The 21,770-nt window shown below is 43.9% G+C and overlaps 1 protein-coding gene across 2 annotated transcripts in view; it reads left to right on the top strand.

The window, feature by feature from the left end:
• The window catches only part of LOC118398060 (ADP-ribosylation factor-like protein 3), a 31,091-nt gene extending 9,633 nt beyond the window's left edge, over positions 1 to 21,458 (top strand). Inside the window, exons 2-7 of one of the 2 annotated variants that reach the window (XR_008074422.1) lie at positions 8,680 to 8,823; positions 17,335 to 17,451; positions 17,596 to 17,646; positions 17,750 to 17,935; positions 18,037 to 19,821; positions 19,854 to 21,458. Coding sequence is in view for 1 of the 2 variants with exons in the window: in XM_035793047.2 (XP_035648940.1) it covers positions 8,680 to 8,823; positions 17,335 to 17,451; positions 17,596 to 17,646; positions 17,750 to 17,935; positions 18,037 to 18,084 (546 nt within the window). In the remaining variant the exon portion in view is untranslated. Of the gene's footprint in view, positions 1 to 8,679; positions 8,824 to 17,334; positions 17,452 to 17,595; positions 17,647 to 17,749; positions 17,936 to 18,036 lie in introns of both variants that reach the window. The other variant, XM_035793047.2, reaches the window with a different exon arrangement.
• The last annotated feature ends 312 nt before the right edge of the window (positions 21,459 to 21,770 follow it).

Genomic DNA, 21,770 nt, shown 5'->3' with positions numbered 1-21,770 from the left:
CAACTGCTCTACCTGGTTAAATAGAGGTGAAATAAAAAATGTAAAAAGATAAACAGCACAGCTTTCAAGACCAGAGAACACCCCATTCAGAAGACGCTGAAACGTAGCAGGAGCGTTGCGTCGGCCAAAACTTATGACCGTAAAGGAGATCTGAATGAGTATTAAAAGCAGATATTTCACAAGCTCTTGATGACAAAAGGCACCTGCCAGTAACTTCAGCAAATCAAACCTGGCAGCATCAACCTGGTCAACACAATCTTCCATCCGTGGGAGTGGGTAACAGTCAGGTTGTCACACTATTAACCTTCCGGTGGTCAGTGCAAAATCTAAGAACCATCTGGCTTGCTCATCAAGAGACACAGGGAGGCCAAACTGGAAAATGAAGGTACAGCGATATCATTAACTAGCATGTACTTAATCGCTGAATCCAAGTGACGTAGCTTCTCCAATGAGACAATAAAAACATTTAATGGGGACAGCGTCCCCTATATCTCTTGACACAATGATGAAAATAATCATGGCCTCTAAACCTTCAAGCTGCATACTGGACCCTATTCCAACTAAACTACTGAAAGAGCTGCCTCCTGTGCTTGGCCCTCCTATGTTGAACATAATAAACGGCTCTCTATCCACCGGATGTGTACTAATCTCACTAAAAAGGTGCAGTAATAAAGCCTCTCTTGAAAAAGCCAAACCAAATCAGCATGGCAGATGTGTTGTTGCCTACCCTTACCACCAGGGGGCTGCCCTTCAGGAAGTCCAAGATCCAATTGCAGAGGGTCAGTGTTTAGTCCCAGGGTCCTTAGCTTAGTGATGAGCTTTGAGGGCACTATGGTGTTGAACGCTGAGCAAAAATCAATGAACTGCATTCTCACACAGGTGTTCCTTTTGTCCAGGTGGGAAAGGACAGTATGAAGTGCGATTTTAGATCGCCATCTGTGGATCTGTTGCGGCGGTATGTGAATTGGAATGGGTCTAGGGTTTCCAGCATGATGGTGTTGATGTGAGCCATGACTAGCACTTCATGGCTACCGACATGAGTGTTACGTTTGATAATAATTTAGGCAGGTTACCTTCGCTTTCTTGGGCACAGAGACAATGGAGGTCTGTTTGAAACATGTAGGTATTACAGACTCGGTCAAGGAGAGGATGAAAATGTCAGTGAAAACACTTGCCAGTTGATGTGAGCATGATTTGAGTACACGTCCTGGTAATCCGTCTGGCCCAGCGGTTTTGTGAAGGTTAACCTGTTTAAAGGTTTTTCTCACATCGGCTACGGAGAGCGTGATGAGTCGTCCGGAACAGCTGGTGCTCTCATGCATGCTTCAGTGTTGCTTGCGTCAAAGCGAGCATAAAAAGCATTTAGCTCGTCTGGTAGGCTCGCGTCACTGGGCATCTCGACGCTGGGTTTCCCTTTGTAGTCCGTAATAGTTTGCAAGCCCTGCCACATCCGAAGAGTGTCATAGCCAGTGAAGTAGGATTCAGTCTTAGTCTTGCATTGAAACATTACCTCTTTGATGGTTTGTCTGAGGACATAGCGGGGGTTCTTCTAAATGTCCCGATTATTGTCCTACTCCTTGAAAGCGGCAGCTCTAGCCTTTAGCTCGGTGCAGATGTTGCCAGTGTTCCATAGTTTCTGGTTCGGTTATGTACTTACGGTCACTATGGTGATGACGTTGTCGATGCACTTATTTTTTATTATTATTATTTATTTATTTTTACCCCTTTTTCTCTCCAATTTTGTGGTATCCAATTGTTTTTAGTAGCTACTATCTTGTCTCATCGCTACAACTCCCGTACGGGCTCGGGTGAGATGAAGGTTGAAAGTCATGTGTCCTCCGATACACAACCCAAACAAGCCGCACTGCTTCTTAACACAGGGTGCATCCAACCCGGAAGCCAGCCGCACCAATGTGTCAGAGGAAACACCGTTTTGGTCCGATATTTATTTCCTGGATTGAGCTATTGTACAAATCCCCCATTGTAAGTAAAAAATTGTTCTTAATTTACTTGCCTGGTTAAATGTTTTTTTTAAATCTATATGAACAAATGGACAGATCTCTGAATCATTCAAGTTATCAGGAGAGACTTGGATGCCCTCTGTCTAGCTATTTATTTTCTTTAGCCACAGAACCCCTAGCATCAATAATTGGAACCCATGGCTCAATCCAGGCATAGATATTGGTGGAGATGAACATGTGACATTTTATTTTACTTATCAGGACTCAAAGTGAATTGGGATTTTTTTTACAATGCCCTTTTTTAATTATGACTTTTCATGCTTAGAGTAAATTTAAGTGGAAATAGACACATGAAATACCTGAGTGTTCTGATACCATGCAATCTGGAGGAGGCGTATAAAATCAGTTACTTTCCTTTTAATAGATAATATTGAATCCGATGTTCAGAGATGGAGATCTCTCCCTATTTCTAGTTAGGTAGGCTCAACATAATCAAAATTAAAATCTTACCAAGGTTGATGTATTTATTCTTGGCCCTGCCAGTTGAAATTCCATCCAACTTTTAAAATAAAATACAGTGGGGCAAAAAAGTATTTAGTCAGCCACCAATTGTGCAAGTTCTCCCACTTAAAAAGATGAGAGGCCTGTAATTTTCATCATAGGTACACTTCAACTATGACAGACAAAATGAGAAAAAAATCCAGAAAATCACATTGTAGGATTTTTTATAATATTAATATATGCCATTCAGCAGACGCTTTTATCCAAAGCGACTTACAGTCATGTGTGCATACATTCTACGTATGGGTGGTCCCGGGAATCGAACCCACTACCCTGGCGTTACAAGCGCCATGCTCTACCAACTGAGCTACAGAAGGACCACTATGAATTTATTTGCAGATTATGGTGGAAAATAAGTATTTGGTCAATAACAAAAGTTGATCTCAATACTTTGTTATATACCCTTTGTTGGCAATGACAGAGGTCAAACGTTTTCTGTAAGTCTTCACAAGGTTTCCACACAGTTACTGGTATTTTGGCCCATTCCTCCATGCAGATCTCCTCTAGAGCAGTGATGTTTTGGGGCTGTTGCTGGACAAACTCCCTCCAAAGATTTTCTATGGGGTTGAAATCTGGAGACTGGCTAGGCCACTCCAGGACCTTGAAATGCTTCTTACGAAGCCACTCCTTCGTTGCCCGGGCGGTGTGTTTGGGATCATTGTCATGCTGAAAGACCCAGCCACGTTTCATCTTCAATGCCCTTGCTGATGGAAAGAGGTTTTCACTCAAAATCACACAATACATTGCCCCATTCATTCTTTCCTTTACACGGATCAGTCGTCCTGGTCCTTTGCAGAAAAACAGCCCCAAAGCATGATGTTTCCACCCCCATGCTTCACAGTAGGTATGGTGTTCTTTGGTTGCAACTCAGCATTCTTTGTCCTCCAAACACGACGAGTTGAGTTTTTACCAAAAAGTTATATTTTGGTTTCATCTGACCATATGACATTCTCTCAATCTTCTTCTGGATCATCCAAATGCTCTCTAGCAAACTTCAGACGGGCCTGGACATGTACTGGCTTAAGCAGGGGGACACGTCTGGCACTGCAGGATTTGAGTCCCTGGCGGCGTAGTGTGTTACTGATGGTAGGCTTTGTTACTTTGGTCTCAGCTCTCTGCAGGTCATTCACTAGGTCCCCCCGTGTGGTTCTGGGATTTTTGCTCACCGTTCTCGTGATCATTTTGACCACACAGGGTGAGATCTTGCGTGGAGCCCCAGATCCAGGGAGATTATCAGTGGTCTTGTATGTCTTCCATTTCCTAATAATTGCTCCCACAGTTGATTTCTTCAAACCAAGCTGCTTACCTATTGCAGATTCAGTCTTCCCAGCCTGGTGCAGGTCTACAATTTTGTTTCTGGTGTCCTTTGACAGCTGTTTGGTCTTGGCCATAGTGGAGTTTGGAGTGTGACTGTTTGAAGTTTGAAGCCTGAAATGTGGCAAAAGGTCGCAAAGTTCAAGGGGGCCGAATACTTTCGCAAGGCACTGTATGAAAGCTGGTGGTTCCTTTTAACATGAGTCTTCAATATTCCCAGGTAAGAAGTTTTAGGTTGTAGTTCATATAGGAATTATAGGACTTTTTCCCTCTATACCATTTGTATTTCATTAACCTTTGACTATTGGATGTTCTTATAGGCACTTTAGTATTGCCAGTGTAACAGTATAGCTTCCGTCCCTCTCCTCGCTCCTCCCTGGGCTCGAACCAGCAACACAACGACAAAAGCCACCATCGAAGCAGCGTTATCCATGCAGAGCAAGGGGAACAACTACAAGAAGGCTCAGAGCGAGTGACGTTTGAAACGCTATTAGCGTGCGCTAACTAGCTAGCCATTTCACTTCGGTTACACCAGCCTCATCTTGGGAGTTGATAGCGCAATGCTTGACACAACGAAATCGGCGCCCAAAAATACAGATTTCCGATTGTTTTGAGTACTTGAAATCGGCCCTAATTAATCGGTCGACCCCTACTTTGGTTATGTTAGCTGCATTGTCGCTAACACAACAGACCACTTTTCCATCTACCTGCCATTCTCTGGCCACTCTCAACAGTTCCTCTGCCAAGTTCTCTGAGGTGTATCTGTAGCTGAACTCGAAGCAGTACAGAAGACAGCTAGACATAAAAAAAATCTTCAATGAAGTGACATATAACCGAAATGTAAGAAGTGGTTACCCTTGATGTCCAGCAGTAAGTTGTAAGGCAAACTGCAGTAGCTTTTTTGGACTCTTTCCCGCACTGAAGCTTGTGTGCTCTCGTATAATTGTGGAATAAGTGATTTTGAAAGGGTGGAATTGTGTACATTGGATTTAGACTATTGCTATAATTTCTAAAACTGTCCTCCACGATCAGAAATGGCTGGAAAGCTGTGACGATCATTTTAGCCAATGCAATATCAATTTGGCCTTGTTTTTCTACAGACAGACTTTGTCATAAACTGGTCCGTAGAAGACTGCGTTGCTGTGGGTCACGGAGTAGGCCTACTTGACTGAGTGGATACATCTCCACGTGTGGAGGTGCTGGCTCCACCACTATCACTAGCAGGGCCGCTAGTTTCTTGAAGCGCCGCTACAGCTAGCTTCACAGTTGTGTGCACAGTTCGCATATGCCGTGTAGGTTGTGCATAGAACCGGCTTTATGAGATTTTGTTTTTGTTGTTTTGTTGTTTTTGTTTTTACACTGTGTTCTAACATTGTCTACATTATTAAATGCATCCAAATGCTACTGTGCTTCCGAGTTTCGGCTCTTCTGATATGCGAGCCGGCTCCCAACATTCACCTACAAAAGCCGTCTCTTAGAGCCGACTCGTTCGCGAACGACCCATCACTAATCTTTGGCTACATTAAATCTTTATTCATATAGCCAACATATTCATGCTTCGCCTGTTCCTCTTTGATTTAGAAGATACTGTTGCACAAACATGCTGATTTAAGGGCTCCACCAGCACTGGTAACAAGCTGTATTAGCTAGCTACGTTTGCTCAGACTTTTACTGAGCCAGCTAACTAGCATTAGTGGCTAACACGATTTAGCTTAACTTGCTAAGAAAATACAGACTAGCTGTTTGTAGATGTAAGAAACAAACTAATATTGTAATTATAGAATGCTTGTGGATTTATATTAAGATCAAATTGGAAACAGCATTGTTGTATGTGCTGCATTGACCATGCAGACTGAACGTGGTCTCGTGGTCAAGCAAAAAACCCAAACCGGTCCATGCATCAATACCGGTATGTAGTAAAATACGGTATACCGCCCAACCCTGTCCTCTGCGCATCCTCTTGAGTCGCAGGCATCTGTTCAGCCTGTTGTGGAGGGATGCAAGTAGCTAGCTAGGTACAATATCTGGCTAATTTTAATAGCTAGTTAACCTGCTGACGTGAACATCCATTATAGGTTAGGCACTGTTTTGCGTAGCACAGAGAATTTGACTAACCTTAACTTGGCAACGCTTCCTCAATTCCAGACATGGAAAACAGCCAATGTCTTCTAAACGTCTCGTTGCAGGGGTTTGTGTGAGTTTAGAGTTTGGTACCTGAAGTAATCCAACAATCTGTATGCCGCCATCTTGTCTATTTAAAATCTTATCTCATTGATCGAGACAGGTGAGTGTTAACATGAAGTGGCACTTTGGGGTGGACACCCATCTGTCTCAATCAATGAGTGATTTGAAATAGACAAGATGGCAGCAACATTTTTAATAGCAGGCTTACTAGAAGATTCCGCCCCTACCTTTACACTTGTTTACTCTGAGCTGCACTGGGGTGGGAACGCAATCATGGTTACATTAAGACACTGTGGAGCCGGCCCGAGATATGGTTTGAAAAACTTACCTCAAAGCAGGGATGGGATATGCCACTGTACTCCAAATTGTACATTTATCCACACTGATCAATCAAGAAGATTGAAATGCTGCTATTTCCTCTGGATAACGGCCCTTTTCAACCTCATGCTAGCTAGCAGTGGCCACCGCAGCCATTTTGAAATGGCACCTATCAGCTACTTTGTTGTTCAACACGACGTGCCATTCCAAAATGTCTGCAGTGGCTACTGCTAGCTAGCATAAACTAGCATAAACAAGTCTATATACAATGTACAAAGTAAATATATACAAAGTAAATACAATATAGCAAGTAAAACACTGGAATGGTAGTTTTGCAATGGAAGAATGTGCAAAGTAGAAATAAAAATATTGGGGTGCAAAGGATAACCTTGCATGCCATCTGTAAATACAAATAAAATTGTTAATTTACGAGCCCAGTTGGTTTAGGCACAGAAAAAGTCGGCAAACTTTCCGCTAGCCATAATTTGCTGAGATTATTTTTTTTTTTATATATATATATATTTTAAATTGAACCTTTTATTCAACTAGGAAAGTCAGTTAAGAGCAAGTTCTTATTTACAATGACGGGCTAGGAACAGTGGATTAGCTGCCTTGTTCAGGGGTAGAAGGACACATTTTTACCTTGTCAGCTCGGGGATTCGATCTGCCGACCTTTCGGTTACCTGCCAAACGCTCTAACCACTAGGCTACCTGCCACCCCGAGTGGGCTGGACATGCCGAGAGATGATTTGGGATTGGTCTGCCATATAGCACACTTCTGTCTCTCACTACTGTCTCTCACTACATTGGAAGTTAATAGGAATACTGGAAGTTAATAAGACTTTTAGATCGCAAAAATTATTTCAGTACTGGCCGATGTCTTCTCTCGAATGAGCCATTGATAATCTTTTTGCGATATTCCTACCGATATTCCAATCTTTTTTTTTATTTAACGGAGCGTCTAAAACATTTTTCTTATTTGTCTGCCTGTTTAGTTCAGGGTGCATAGCATGGTGCCGTTGCCAGAGATATTATAGAAAGGATATAGGAATCTAATTAACTAAGGAACATAACGCCCCACCCAGCAGACTGTCGACCAATCGCGTTGACATGCTTGCGTCAAGCGGTTGCTAAACTATTCGTCACGTAATGTTATGATTCCAAAGCTATAAGATATTACAGATAGCAGGGTAAATTATCTCACATCTCGGAAAATATTTGTAATGTTGTGCGTCTTGTTGACAAAATTGTTTTCCATGTTGGGTGTTTAAACTAACGCCCAAGACTCCCATTCACTCCTTGAAGGAGAGCGCTCCTTGTCATAGAATTGCCCAGAATGCACCGCACGGCCCATTGACATAGCGTGGGCAACGTTTCCCATTTCCTCAAAAGTATATCTGCGGTTGCGAATGTTAGCGGCACATCTATCTGCAGGTTGAATATGGTGAGATTGTAGACTCCTAAATTGACGGTGCAGTTTGTTTAGTCTATTTTTTTTTTTTTACAGCTAACTAGTTACTTTACATGCTAATATTGTTGTTGGTATTGTAATGACCTGACTAGATCATAAATGAACAATTGTCCAGACAGAGGCTTGAGTTTGCGAATTGACGGTTTATTAAACCAACTTTACACAGGCTACTGTTTGGGCCGTAGCACACGCCAAATAGATGACAGATAACCCACAAGCCAATCGTGACCTTCTCTTGTGAAGCCCAGACGTAAGAGAGAGAGAACAAAGGCTGAACCTGGTCTTAACTTCCAATGCTCCACCCCCCTGCCCAACCCCCCTCCACGCCACTCCGCCAACCACCAGGATGCCCGGCATCAGAACATTCCAGGCATTCCCGTGATTGGCAGATAGCAGGTTGATTGACATGTCGGACCCCGCGAACACCGGGTACTGGTCAGTACAACACAACCACCTCCTAGCCTAACACATAACACACAGCTGTCTGTGCGGGTCGCTACAGTATTGTTGTGTGTTTGCTAGCTAGCCCGCCCATAGAGCGAGCATTGCGTTGTGGAATATGTAGTCTATTTGAGCTGCAACAGATTTTCACCACGATTTTCCATGTTGCTACCAACCTTATTATAACGCCAAAATGAAACATTTGTTCTAAAAAAAATATTGTTTTCATATTGTTATTTATCACTTAGTACTGGTTTTGGGTGGATTTTCCTTTAATGTAACCATGATTGCGTTCTGAACCCTTGTAAACTAGTATAACGGTAGGGTCGGAATCCTCTAGCAAATAGCAGGTATGCTCCTGTTGCTCTTCCGTTGGTCATGTCACGACTCGGGATTACCCATAATGGATTGTGTTTTGATATATCGCAGGGTTTGCTGTCAATCCTTCGAAAGCTAAAGAGCACACCTGATCAGGAGGTTCGGATCTTGTTGTTGGGTTTGGACAACGGCGGAAAGACCACGCTACTGAAACAACTGGCCTCTGAGGACATCAGTCACATCACTCCCACACAGGTAATGAGGAACACACACCTTTAGGGGAGCCTAGCATTATTATTTTTTTTTTACGGTAGAAGTGCAGTAATATCAAACAGTGGATGTTTTTTTCTTTTTTTCTGTTGCTATCACTCATTACTGTAGCCTATGCTATTTAATACTGTAAACTGTACTATGATGAGAATATTCCGTGCCCCCGGTCGAATTGGTATTTATCAAGTCAAATATATTGGTCACATTACATATTTAGCAGATGTTATTGAGGGTGTAGCGAACTGCTTGTGTTCCTAGCTACAGTGCAGTAATATCTAACAATTCACAACAATACACACGCATCTAAAGTCAAAGAATGGAATAAAGAAATATATAAATATTAGGACGAGCAATGTCGGAGTGCCATTGACTAAAATACAGTAGAATACAGTATATACATATGAAATGAGTATAGCAGTATGTAAACATTAATAAAGTGACCAGTGAGTCCATGTCTTAAGGCAGCAGCCTCTGAGGTGCAGAATTACATAACCGGGTGGTAGCCAGTTAGGGATGGCTATTTAAGACTAATGGCCTTGGGATAGAAGCTGTTTTTCAGTCTCTCGGTCCCAGCTTTGATGCACCTATACTGACCTCGCCTTCTGGATGGTAGCGGGGTGAACAGGCAGTGGCTTGGGTGGTTTATGTCATTGATGATCTTTTTGGCCTTCCTGTGACATCGAGTGCTGTAGGTGTCCTGGAGGGCAGGCAGTGTGCCCCTGGTGATGCATTATGGGTACTGCACCACCCTCTGAAGAGCGGTTGCGGGCAGTGCAGTTGCCGTACAAGGTGGTTATGCAGCCCGACAGGATGCTCTCAATTGTGCATCTGTAAAAGTTTGAGGGTCTTGGGGCCAAAGCTACATTTCTTCGGCCTTCTGAGGTTGAAGAGATGCTGTTGCGCCTTCTTCACCACACTGTCTGTGTGGTTGGACCATTTCAGGTCGTCGGTGAAGCTTTTCACCTTCTCCACTGCAGTCTGGTCGATGTGGATACTGGGGTGCTCCATCTGCTGTTTCCTGAAGTTCACGATCAGCTCCTTCGTTTTGTTGAGGGAGAAGTTATTTTCCTGGCACCAGTCCGCCAGGGCCCTCACCTCCTTCCTGTAGGCTGTCTCATCGTTGTTGGTAATCAGGCCTATTAATCAAATAAAAGCTTTTTTTTGTCACGTGCGCTGAATTACAACCGGTGTAGACCTTACAGAGATGCTTATTTACAGACCCTAACCAACAGTGCAATTTTTAAGTTAAAAAAACAAGTATTAAGTAATGAAATAAAAACAACAGTAAAAAGACAGTGAATTATAACAGTATCAATCAATCAATCACATTTTATTTGTCACATACACATGGTTAGCAGATGTTAATGCGAGTGTAGCGAAATGCTTGTGCTTCTAGTTCTGACAATGCAGTAATAACCAACAAGTAATCTAACTAACAATTCCAAAACTACTGTCTTATACACAGTGTAAGGGGATAAAGAATATGTACATAAGGATATATGAATGCGTGATGGTACGGGGCAGCATACAGTAGATGGTATCGAGTACAGTATATACATATGAGATGAGTATGTAGACAAAGTAAACAAAGTGGCATAGTTAAAGTGGCTAGTGATACATGTATTACATAAGGATGCAGTCGATGATGTAGAGTACAGTATATGCGTATGCATATGAGATGAATAATGTAGGGTAAGTAACATTATATAAGGTAGCATTGTTTAAAGTGGCTAGTGATATATTTACATTTCCCATCAATTCCCATTATTAAAGTGGCTGGAGTTGGGTCAATGTCAGTGTGTTGGCAGCAGCCACTCAATGTTAGTGGTGGCTGTTTAACAGTCTGATGGCCTTGAGATAGAAGCTGTTTTTCAGTCTCTCAGTCCCAGCACCTGTACTGACCTCGCCTTCTGGATGATAGCGGGGTGAACAGGCAGTGGCTCGGGTGGTTGATGTCCTTGATGATCTTTATGGCCTTCCTGTAACATCGGGTGGTGTAGGTGTCCTGGAGGGCAGGTAGTTTGCCCCCGGTGATGTGTTGTGCAGACCTCACTACCCTCTGGAGAGCCTTACGGTTGAGGGCGGAGCAGTTGCCGTACCAGGCGGTGATACAGCCCGCCAGGATGCTCTCGATTGTGCATCTGTAGAAGTTTGAGTGTTTTTGGTGACAAGCCTAATTTCTTCAGCCTCCTGAGGTTGAAGAGGCGCTGCTGCGCCTTCTTCACGACGCTGTCAGTGTGAGTGGACCAATTCAGTTTGTCTGTGATGTGTAAGGCGAGGAACTTAACTTGCTACCCTCTCCATTAATGTTCCATCAATGTGGGTAGGGGGGTGTTCCCTCTGCTGTTTCCTGAAGTCCACAATCATCTCCTTAGTTTTGTTGACGTTGAGTGTGAGGTTATTTTCCTGACACCACACTCCGAGGGCCCTCACCTCCTCCCTGTAGGCCGTCTCGTCGTTGTTGGTAATCAAGCCTACCACTGTTGTGTCGTCCGCAAACTTGATGATTGAGTTGGAGGCGTGCGTGGCCACGCAGTCGTGGGTGAACAGGGAGTACAGGAGAGGGCTCAAAACGCACCCTTGTGGGGCCCCCGTGTTGAGGATCAGCGGGGAGGAGATGTTGTTGCCTACCCTCACCACCTGGGGGCGGCCCGTCAGGAAGTCCAGTACCCAGTTGCACAGGGTACTGGGCCTGCAGCTTTGCGAGGGTTAACGCGTTTAAATGTCTTACTCACCTCGGCTGCAGTGAAGGAGAGACCGCATGTTTTCGTTGCTGGCCGTGTCAGTGGCACTGTATTGTCCTCAAAGCGGGCAAAAAAGTTATTTAGTCTGCCTGGGAGCAAGACATCCTGGTCCGTGTTTGGGCTGGGTTTCTTCTTGTAGTCCGTGATTGACTGTAGACCCTGCCACATGCCTCTTGTGTCTGAGCCGTTGAATTGAGATTCTACTTTGTCTCTGTACTGACGCTTAGCTTGTTTGATAGCCTTGCGGAGGGAATAGCTGCACTGTTTGCATTCGGTCATGTTACCAGACACCTTGCCCTGACTAAAAGCAGTGGTTCACGCTTTCAGTTTCACTCGAATGCTGCCATCAGTCCACGGTTTCTGGTTAGGGAATGTTTTTATCGTTGCTATGGGAACGACATCTTCAACGCACGTTCTAATGAACTCGCACACCGAATCAGCGTGTTCGTCAATATTGTTATCTGACGCAATACGAAACATGTCCCAGTCCACGTGATGGAAGCAGTCTTGGAGTGTGGAGTCAGCTTTGGTCGGACCAGCGTTGGACAGACCTCAGTAGGCAGGGATCAACAAAATGGAGTCGTGGTCAGCTTTTCCGAAAGGGGGGCGGGGCAGGGCCTTATATGCGTCGCGGAAGTTAGAGTAACAATGATCCAAGGTTTTACCACCCCTGGTTGCGCAATCGATATGCTGATAAAATTTAGGGAGTCTTGTTTTCAGATTAGCTTTGTTAAAATCCCCAGCTACAATGAATGCAGCCTCCGGATAAATGGTTTCCAGTTTGCAAAGAGTTAAATAAAGTTTGTTCAGAGCCATCAATGTGTCTGCTTGGGGGGGGGATATATACGGCTGTGATTATAATCGAAGATAATTCTCTTGGTAGATAATGCGGTCTACATTTGATTGTGAGGAATTCTAAATCAAGTGAACAGAAGGATTTGAGTTCCTGTATGTTTCTTTCATCACACCATGTCTCGTTAGTCATGAGGCATACGCCCCCGCCACTCTTCTTACCAGAAAGATGTTTGTTTCTGTCGGCGCGATGCATGGAGAAACCCGTTGGCTGCACCGCCCCGGATAGCGTCTCTCCAGTGAGCCATGTTTCCGTGAAGCAGAGAACGTTACAGTCTCTGATTTCCCTCTGGAATGCTACCCTTGCTCGGATTTCATCAACCTTGTTGTCAAGAGACTGGACATTGGCAAGAAGAATGCTAGGGAGTGGTGCACGATGTGCCCGTGTCCGGAGTCTGACCAGAAGACCGCTAAGTTTCCCTCTTTTACGAAGTCGTTTTTTGGGGTCGCTGCATGGAATCAATTCCGTTGACCTGTTTGTAAGGCAGAACACAGGATCCGCGTCGCGGAAAACATATTCTTAGTCGTACTGATGGTGAGTTGACGCTGATCTTATATTCAGTAGTTCTTCTCGACTGTATGTAATGAAACCTAAGATGACCTGGGGTACTAATGTAAGAAATAACACGTAAGAAAACAAAAAACTGCATAGTTTCCTAGGAACGCGAAGCGAGGCGGCCATCTCTGTCGGCGCCGGAAGAGTAGTGAGGCTATATACAGGCACCGGTTAGTCGGGCTAATTGAGGTAGTATGTACATGTTGGTATGGTTAAAGTGACTATGCATATATGGTAAACAGAGTAATAGCAACAGTGTAAAAAGGGTTGGGGGTGGCGGGACACAATGCAGATAATCCAGGTAGCCAATGTGCAGGGACACCGGTTAGTCGGGCTAATTGAGGTAGTAGGTACATGAATGATTAGTTAAGGTATATATGGTAAACGGAGAGTAGCAGCAAGCTCTCAACCTGCTCCACTACAGCCCCATCGATGACAATGGGGGTGTGCTCGGTCCTCCTTTTCCTGTAGTCCACAATTATCTCCTTACTCTTGGTTACATTGAGGGATGGGTTGTTATTCTGTCACCACCCGGCCAGGTCTCTGACCTACCTATAGGCTGTCTCATCATTGTTGGTGATCAGGCCTACCACTGTTGTGTCATCGGCAATCTTAATGATGTTGTTTGAGTCATGCCTGGCCACGCAGTCGTGGGTGAAGAGGGAGTACAGGAGGGGACTGAGCACGCACCCCTGGGGGGCTCCAGTGTTGAGGATCAGCGTGGTAGATGTGTTGCTACCTACCCTCACCACCCGGGGGCAGCTCGTCAGGAAGTCCAGGATCCAGTTGCAGAGGGAGCCGTTTAGTCCCAGGATCCTTAGCTTAGTTTAGAGATTTGAGGGTACTATGGTATTGAACGCTGAGCTGTTTGGGCGGTATGCAAGTTGGAGTGGGTCTAGGGTTTCTGGGATAATGGTGTTAATGTGAGCCATTACCAGCCTTTCAAAGCACTTCATGGCTACGGACGTAAGTGCTACGGGTCTGTCATCATTTAGTCAGGTTGCCTTTAGTGTTCTTGGGCACAGGGACTATGGTGGTCAGCTTGAAACATGTTGGTATTACAGACTCAATCAGGGACATGTTGAAAATGTCAGTGAAGACACCTGCCAGTTGGTCAGCACACGCCTGGAGCACACTTCCTGGTAATCCATCTGAATGTTGACCTATTTAAAGGTCTTACTCACGTCAGCTACGGAGAGAGTGATCAGAGTCATCCAGAACAGCTGATGCTCTCATGCATGCCTCAGTGTTGCTTGCATCGAAGCGAGCATAGAAGTGATTTAGCTCGTCTGGTAGGCAAGTGTGACTGGGAAGCTCGTGGCTGTGCTTCCCTTTTGTAGTCTGTAATAAGACGAGTGTCTGAGCCGGTGAAGTACAATTCAATCTTAGCCCTGTTTTGGTGCTTTGCCTGTTTGATGGTTTGTCGGAGGGCATAGCAGGATTTCTTATAATCTTCCGGGTTAGAGTCCCCCACCTTGAAAGCGGCATCTCTACCTCTTAGCTCAGTGCGAATGTTGCCTGTAACCCCAACCAGAAGCCATGGATATGTGTGTACAGTCACTGTGGGGACATCATCGGTGCACTTATTGATGAAGCTAGTGACTGATGTGGTGTACTCCTCAATGCAATCGGAAGAATCAGGGAACATAATCCAGTCTGTGATAGCCATGCAGTCCTGTAGTTTAGCATCTGCTTCATCTGACCACTTTTTTTTTATAGACTGAGTCACTGGTGCTTCCAGCTTTAATATTAGCTTCTAAGCAGGAATCAGGTGGATAGAGTTGTTGTCAGATTTACCAAATGGAGGGTGGGGGAGAGCTTTGTACGCGTCTCTGTGTGTGGAGTACAGGTGATCTAGACTTTTTTTTTATCCCTCTGGTTGTGCATTTAACATGTTGATAGAAATTAGGTTAAATTGATTTAAGTTTCCCTGTATTCACTTATGGCTGCAATCCCGTTAAGGGGATAATTGTCATCAACAACCGCTGAATTGCATAGCGCCACATTCAATGAATAGTGCAATATAGGAAAACACAGCGTAGCCTTTTGTTAATCCACCTGTTGTGTCAGATTTTGAAAATATGATTTACAGCAGAAGCAATCCTAGCGTTTAAGTTTATCGATCGCTCGACAAAACATTATGTACACTTAGCATCAAGTAGCTTGGTCGCGAAAAGCAATCAAATTAATTGTTTACCTTTGATCTTCGGATGTTTTCACTCACGAGACTCCCAGTTACACAATAAATGTTCCTTTTGTTCCATTATTTTTATATCCAAAATACCTCTGTTTGGCGGGTTATGTTCAAAAATCCACAGGAAAGGGCGATCACGACAACGCTGACAAATTCCAAATAGTTTCCATAATCTCAACAGAAACATGTCAAACGTTTTTTTATAATCAATCCTCGGGTTGTTTTAAAATATATAATGGATAATATATCAACCGCAAATGTCTTTATCAGTAGGAGAGGGAAAGGCAATGGCAGCCCAAACTCTGTTGCGCGAGCAAAACTCATGCGACCACCGGACGCAATGTTATCTTTCTGGCTCATTTTTCAAAATAAAAGCCTGAAACTATGTCTGAAGACTGACACCTTGAGGAAGCAATAGGAAAAGGAGTCTGGTTGATATCCCTTTAAATGGAGCAAAGGGAGGCTATGGAACATGGAGTTCTCAAAATAGAAGCCACTTCCTGGTTTGATTTTCCTCAGGGTTTCACCTGCAATATCAGTTCTGTTATACTCACAGACAATATTTTGACAGTTTTGGAAACTTTAGTGTTTTCTATCCAATACTACTAATAATAATATGCATATATTAGCAACTGAGACTGAGGAGCTGGCCGTTTACAATGGGCACCTTTTCATCCAAGCTACTCAATATTGCCCCTGCAGCCATAAGAAGTTAAAGTCCCCGGCCTCTAGGAGCGCCACCTCTGGGTGAGCGGTTTGCTGTTTGCTTATTTCCTTATACTGCGGTCTTAGTGCCAGCGTCCGTCTGTGGTGATAAATAAACAGCCACAAAAAGTATAGATGAAAACTCTCTTGGAAAATAGTGTGGTCTATAGTGTATCTCCTTAGATTTCGTGCACCAGCAGTTGTTTACAAATATGTACAGACCCCCCCCCTCATCTTACCAGAGTGTGCTGTTCTATCTAGCCGGTGCAGTATATATATAATCTCCTGCTAGCTAAATATCCATGTCATCATTCATTCAGCCACGATTCTGTGAAACATAAGATGTTAGTTTTTTGATGCCTCGTTGGTAGGATATTCGTGATCGTACCTCGTATAATTTATTGTACGTTGGAGAGTAATATTGACGGTAACAGCAGCTTCCCCACTCGCCTTCTCCGGATCCTTACGAGGCACCCCGCTCTGTCCTCTGTACCTGCATCTCTTTCTCTTGCCAATAACGGGGATGTTGGCCATGTCGGGTGTTCGCAGTATATCCTGTGCTTCCTGCTTGAAGCCTGGATTCCAATTGGTCAGACCAGCGTTGAAAAGACCTTAGCACGGGTACTTCCTGTTTGAGTTTCTGCCTATAGGATGGGCATGGGATCGGATTTGCCTGGGGTGGGGGAGGGCCTTGTAGGCATTCCGGAAGTTGGCGTAGCAGTGGTCGAGTTTTTTTATTTTATTTTTTATTATTATTATTTATTATTGTTTTTTTAGCAGCCCGAGTACTACAGTGAAGTTGTTAATAGAACTTTGGTAGTGCTTTCCTCAAATTTGCTTTGTTAAAATCCCCAGCTACAATAAATGCAGCCTCAGGATATGTGGTTTCCAGTTTGAACAAAGTCCAGTGTAGTTCCTTGAGGGCCGTCGTGGTATCGGCTTGAGGGGGAATATACACGGCTGTGACTATAACCGAAGAGAATTCCCTTGGGAGGTAATACGGTCACCATTTTGATTGTGAGGTATTCTAGGTTGTGTAAACAAAAGGACTTGAGTTTCTGTACATTATCACAATCTCACCATGACCAATCATGAAACATTCACCCCCGCCTTTCTTCATCCCGGTGAGTTCTTTATTCCTGTGCGCGGTGCACTGAGAACCCAGCTGGCTGTATAGACGGTGACGGTATATCTGCAGAGAGCCATGATTCCGTGAAGGAGTATGTTAGTCATCAATAACCTACAGAACTTAAGAGAAACTCATCCAGTATTAAGCCATGGAACGCCTTGATTGGCCAGTGAGTGGCCAAGCCCTCGTCACACCTACAGCTTGTTTATTCAGCGAAAAACCCAGCCCTGCTGCCAGCACTTAGTTTTACCATTGCATTAGGTTTCTTAAAATGGAGCCCTAACACTTCTAAACCCAAGCCCCCCTCTCTCTCCAGGGCTTCAACATAAAGAGTGTTCAGTCTCAGGGTTTTAAGCTGAATGTGTGGGACATCGGGGGACAGAGGAAGATCAGACCCTACTGGAGAAATTACTTTGAGAACACTGATGTGCTGGTGAGTGGCTCAACCGTAGCTTCCTTTATGGGGGTCTTACTTTTATATTTGTTTATATATATGTGTGTGTATATATGCATACACACACACACCACCAGTAGTGTGTGAATAATCATTTTGAATGGAGATACTACCGTATTTCAGATTTACGTCATCGACAGTGCGGACAGAAAAAGATTTGAAGAGACGGGACAGGTGAGTTTTCTTTCTCTTCAGTGATGTTTGTGGGCTGTGTAATGTGCACATTTGACGTATACATATGTTTATATTGGGGATCCCATGCTGGTTTGTGTTCTAGGAGCTGGCTGAGCTGTTGGATGAGGAGAAGCTGAGTGGGGTTCCAGTGCTGATCTTTGCCAACAAGCAAGACCTGCTGACGGCTGCCCCAGCTTCTGAGATTGCTGAGGGACTCAACCTGCACACTATCCGGGACCGCGTCTGGCAGATCCAGTCCTGCTCTGCCCTCACTGGAGAGGGTGTACAGGTGAGACACCAGCCCTAACCATCAATCTACAACAGGGCTTGGGGTCAATTCATGTTTTCACTTCAGGAAGTGACATTTTTATTATTTCTGTTTCCTTTCAGGATGGAATGAACTGGGTCTGCAAGAGTGTCAATGCTAAGAAGAAGTAGCACAGCTGTCTGCTTTCTCATACACACACACCCTAAGCCTGTGGGAGGATGGGTTGTACTTGTGAATGTACACACTAAACATGGACTTGAAGAAAGTTTTTAACTGCCTTGCTGGTCAATAGACATTGTTTACGAAACTACATTTCTCGCGAGAACTACAACTTCCATTGTTGCTCTTCAAAATGGAGTATTTGTATTTGGGGGTACAAAGGGAAGGAAACCCATCCCAGGAGACCCACCAGCCTAACCATATCACCTCCACCCTGTTAAGAAATTCCGTCCCAGGACATTCCAGACCTTTCTACTGTCCTTCACCACAACACCAGCCTCTTCCCTCTCTTCTAGCCTCGGTACCAGTCCGTTTGTCTTATATTCCACTCCTTGTACTGTCCTACTGTATGCCAAAGCTTAACAGGAGTGGTAAGGTGTGGAATGATATCAAAACAGACTGTTACCCAGACTACCTCTCTCCCCCTCTCATTCGATCTTTCTTTCCTCTCTTTCCATATTTTTCTTATTTGTACAGTTTGCTCAGTTTTTTTATTCCATGCTCCAAGCTTTTCTCGCTGCAGTTCTGTTGGAAGTAGGGTATATTTTTGTAATTCTCTATTTATGGTGAAGTAGAGGGTAATTTGCTTACAAATAATAGATACGGTGTGTGGTTACTGGTTTACTAGGATGACAGGGCAACATTGTATACTGTGCTTTACTCCCCTGTGAAAAGGTTACGTGTGTTAATATGTAGATTTAAAAAACGCACACACAAACACTATAGGACAACTCTGAAATGACACTCTGTTCCCTAAATAATTAACTAGAGTAGACCACAGCCCATATGAGTAGAGCTCTATCTAGTGAATAATGTGCCATTTTGGACAGAATCTAATAAATAAAATAGAAAAAGACTACATTTTTGATGATCAATTGTATATAACTCGCCCCCATAATGTTTTATTTTACCTTTATTTAACTAGGCAAGTCGGTTAAGAACAAATGATTATTTTCAGTGATGGCCTAGGAACAGTGGTTTAACTGCCTTGTTCAGGGCCAGCACGAGAGATTTTTACCTTGTCAGCTCGGGGTTTTGATCTTGCAACCTTTCGGTTACATGTCTAACCACTAGGCTACCTGCCACCCCTATTCATGTTATGTGCATGCAGTAGAGTATATATTACACCTGTACTATGTAATCTATTGTATTTGCATATGTAGATCAGTGGAGGCTGGTGGAAGGAGCTATAGGAGGATAGAATGGAATAATTGGAACGGTATCAAACAGGGAAACCACATGTTTGACTCTGTTCTGGTCTTTCCATTCCAGTCATTACAATGAGCCTGTACTCTTATAACTCCTCCCACCAGCCTTCACCGTTGTTGATAGATTTTAACAGGGATAAATGACCAGTGTATTTCTCAAGTGTTTCATTGTCTTGGGTTTTAGAGGGCATTTAAACAACGCTCTTTCCTTTTAATATTCTTGAATGTGATCTGTCCAAGGATTGAAGGTCCGTGAATAAAATGTGATGGGAAAAAATTGCATTGTTTTCTGAGCTGGCTGTCGTGGTAGTAAAAAGAGGACCAGCCAACACACACACACACACACTTCTGTGTGATGAGCTATGGAGGACACCACTTTACCTATTTGCTGCCTATACCCTTGTATATTTGCCAGTCTTTGTAAAGGGCTCTGGTGCGGGGTCTCTCCATCTCCAAAACACTAGCGTCACACACACACAGGTGGGGTCACAGACCAACCTCGCCTCACACAGGTGGGGTCAGCTGGTTTTGACATTGAAAAGGCCCAGCTGGTTGAGCCCCTGAAGAAGGCAGCTCCCTCTCTCTGTGTGTGTGTGTGTGTGGCAGCCTTCCGCCACAGTCGACTCCTACAGGCCTATGTTTAACTACTAGTCAGACCACAGCTGTTCCGTGGTTGGTTCAGGCCTGCTGCACATAGTTGTGAGGGTGTTGCATATGTTACAGGGGAGAGAACACTGGCCATAAAACACTGACATCCAGCTGTGTGCATGTGAGAGAGCAATGCATTCTGAGGGCTTGTGGCTGTGGGACTATAAAAGGTCCCATTGTGAAACACTCTCTCTCGATTCCTACTTGGGCCAGGCACTATCTGAATATATATATATGCTGCTAACTGTATGTGACTTTGGCTCAAAGTGTCTGATAAACTAGGTATTTATGCTCAGACGTTAAGATCAAAGTGTAGATGTCTTTAAATCTCTGGGCACAGACCGAGAGGCTACTTCCCAAATGGCACCCTATTTCCTACACAGTGCCCTTACAGCCCTTTGGGCCCTGGTCAAAAGTGGTGCACTACATAGGTAATAGGGTGTAATTTGCTGCCCATGTCCGTTAATGTTGAGGATGTCGTTGTTACTGACAAGAAGCACATGGCTGAGCTCTTTAATCAACACTTCATTAAGTCAGGATTCCTATTTGACTCAGCCATGCCTCCTTGCCTGTCCAACATTTACTAATCTCTTCTAATGCGACTTTAAAGGGGGAGATCAAACTGTTACAGGCCTATTTCTATTTTGCCCTGTTTATCAAAAGTGTTGGGAAATCTTTCTTGTGGTCTATAGTATTCTCTCTGGTAGGCAATCTGGTTTATGCTCAGGTTATGTATGTCACTGCAACCTTAAAGTTCCTCAATGATGTCACCATTGCCCTTGATTCTAAGCAATGTTGTGCTGCTATTTTTATTGACTTGACCAAAGCTTTTGATACTACGGTATACCATGCCATTCTTGTGGGCCGGCTAAGAAGTATTGGTGTCTCTGAGGGCTCTTTGGCCTGGTTTGCTAACTACCTCAAAGAGTGCAGTGTATAAAGCCAGGACATCTGCTGTCTCAGCCACTGCCTGTCACCAAGGGAGTACCCCAAGGCTCAATCCTAGGCCCCGCTCTTCTCAATTTACATCAACAACATAGCTCAGGCAGTAAGAAGCCCTCTCATTCATTTACAGTGCCTTGCGAAAGTATTCGGCCCCCTTGAACTTTGCGACCTTTTGCCACATTTCAGGCTTCAAACAGAAAGATATAAAACTGTATTTTTTTTGTGAAGAATCAACAACAAGTGGGACACAATCATGAAGTGGAACGACATTTATTGGATATTTCAAACTTTTTTAACAAATCAAAAACGGAAAAATTGGGCGTGTTGCTGTGTTGCTGCCTTGCTATATTGTTGTCTTAGGTCTCTCTTTATGTAGTGTTGTGTTGCCTCTTGTCGTGATGTGTGTTGTCCTATATGTTTTAACATTTTATTTATTTTATTCATCGCAGGATGCATTTTGGTAGGCCGTCATTCTAAATAAGAATTTGTTCTTGCCTAGTTAAATAAACATTTTTTAAGACCTATTTGGTCACAGAGCAGCAGTTTTTATATCAAATAATTTCTGGGTAACAATTAAGTACACTACATGACCAAAACTATGTGGACACCTGCTCGTTGAACATCTCATTCCAAAATCATTGGCATTAATATAGAGTTGGTCCCCCATTTGCTGCTTTAACAGCCTCCACTCTTCTGGGAAGGCTTTCCACTAGATTTTGGAACATTGCTGTGGGGACTTGCTTCCATTCAGCCACGAGCATTAGTGAGGTCGGGCATAGATGTGGGACAATTAGGCCTGGCTCGCAGTCGGCGTTCCAATTCATCCCAAAGGTTTG

The sequence above is a fragment of the Oncorhynchus keta genome, chromosome 2, assembly GCF_023373465.1.
Source record: "Oncorhynchus keta strain PuntledgeMale-10-30-2019 chromosome 2, Oket_V2, whole genome shotgun sequence".
NCBI lineage: Eukaryota > Metazoa > Chordata > Actinopteri > Salmoniformes > Salmonidae > Oncorhynchus > Oncorhynchus keta.
Note: the sequence above shows the minus strand (reverse complement) of the source record. Positions and strands in the feature narration are given on the sequence as shown.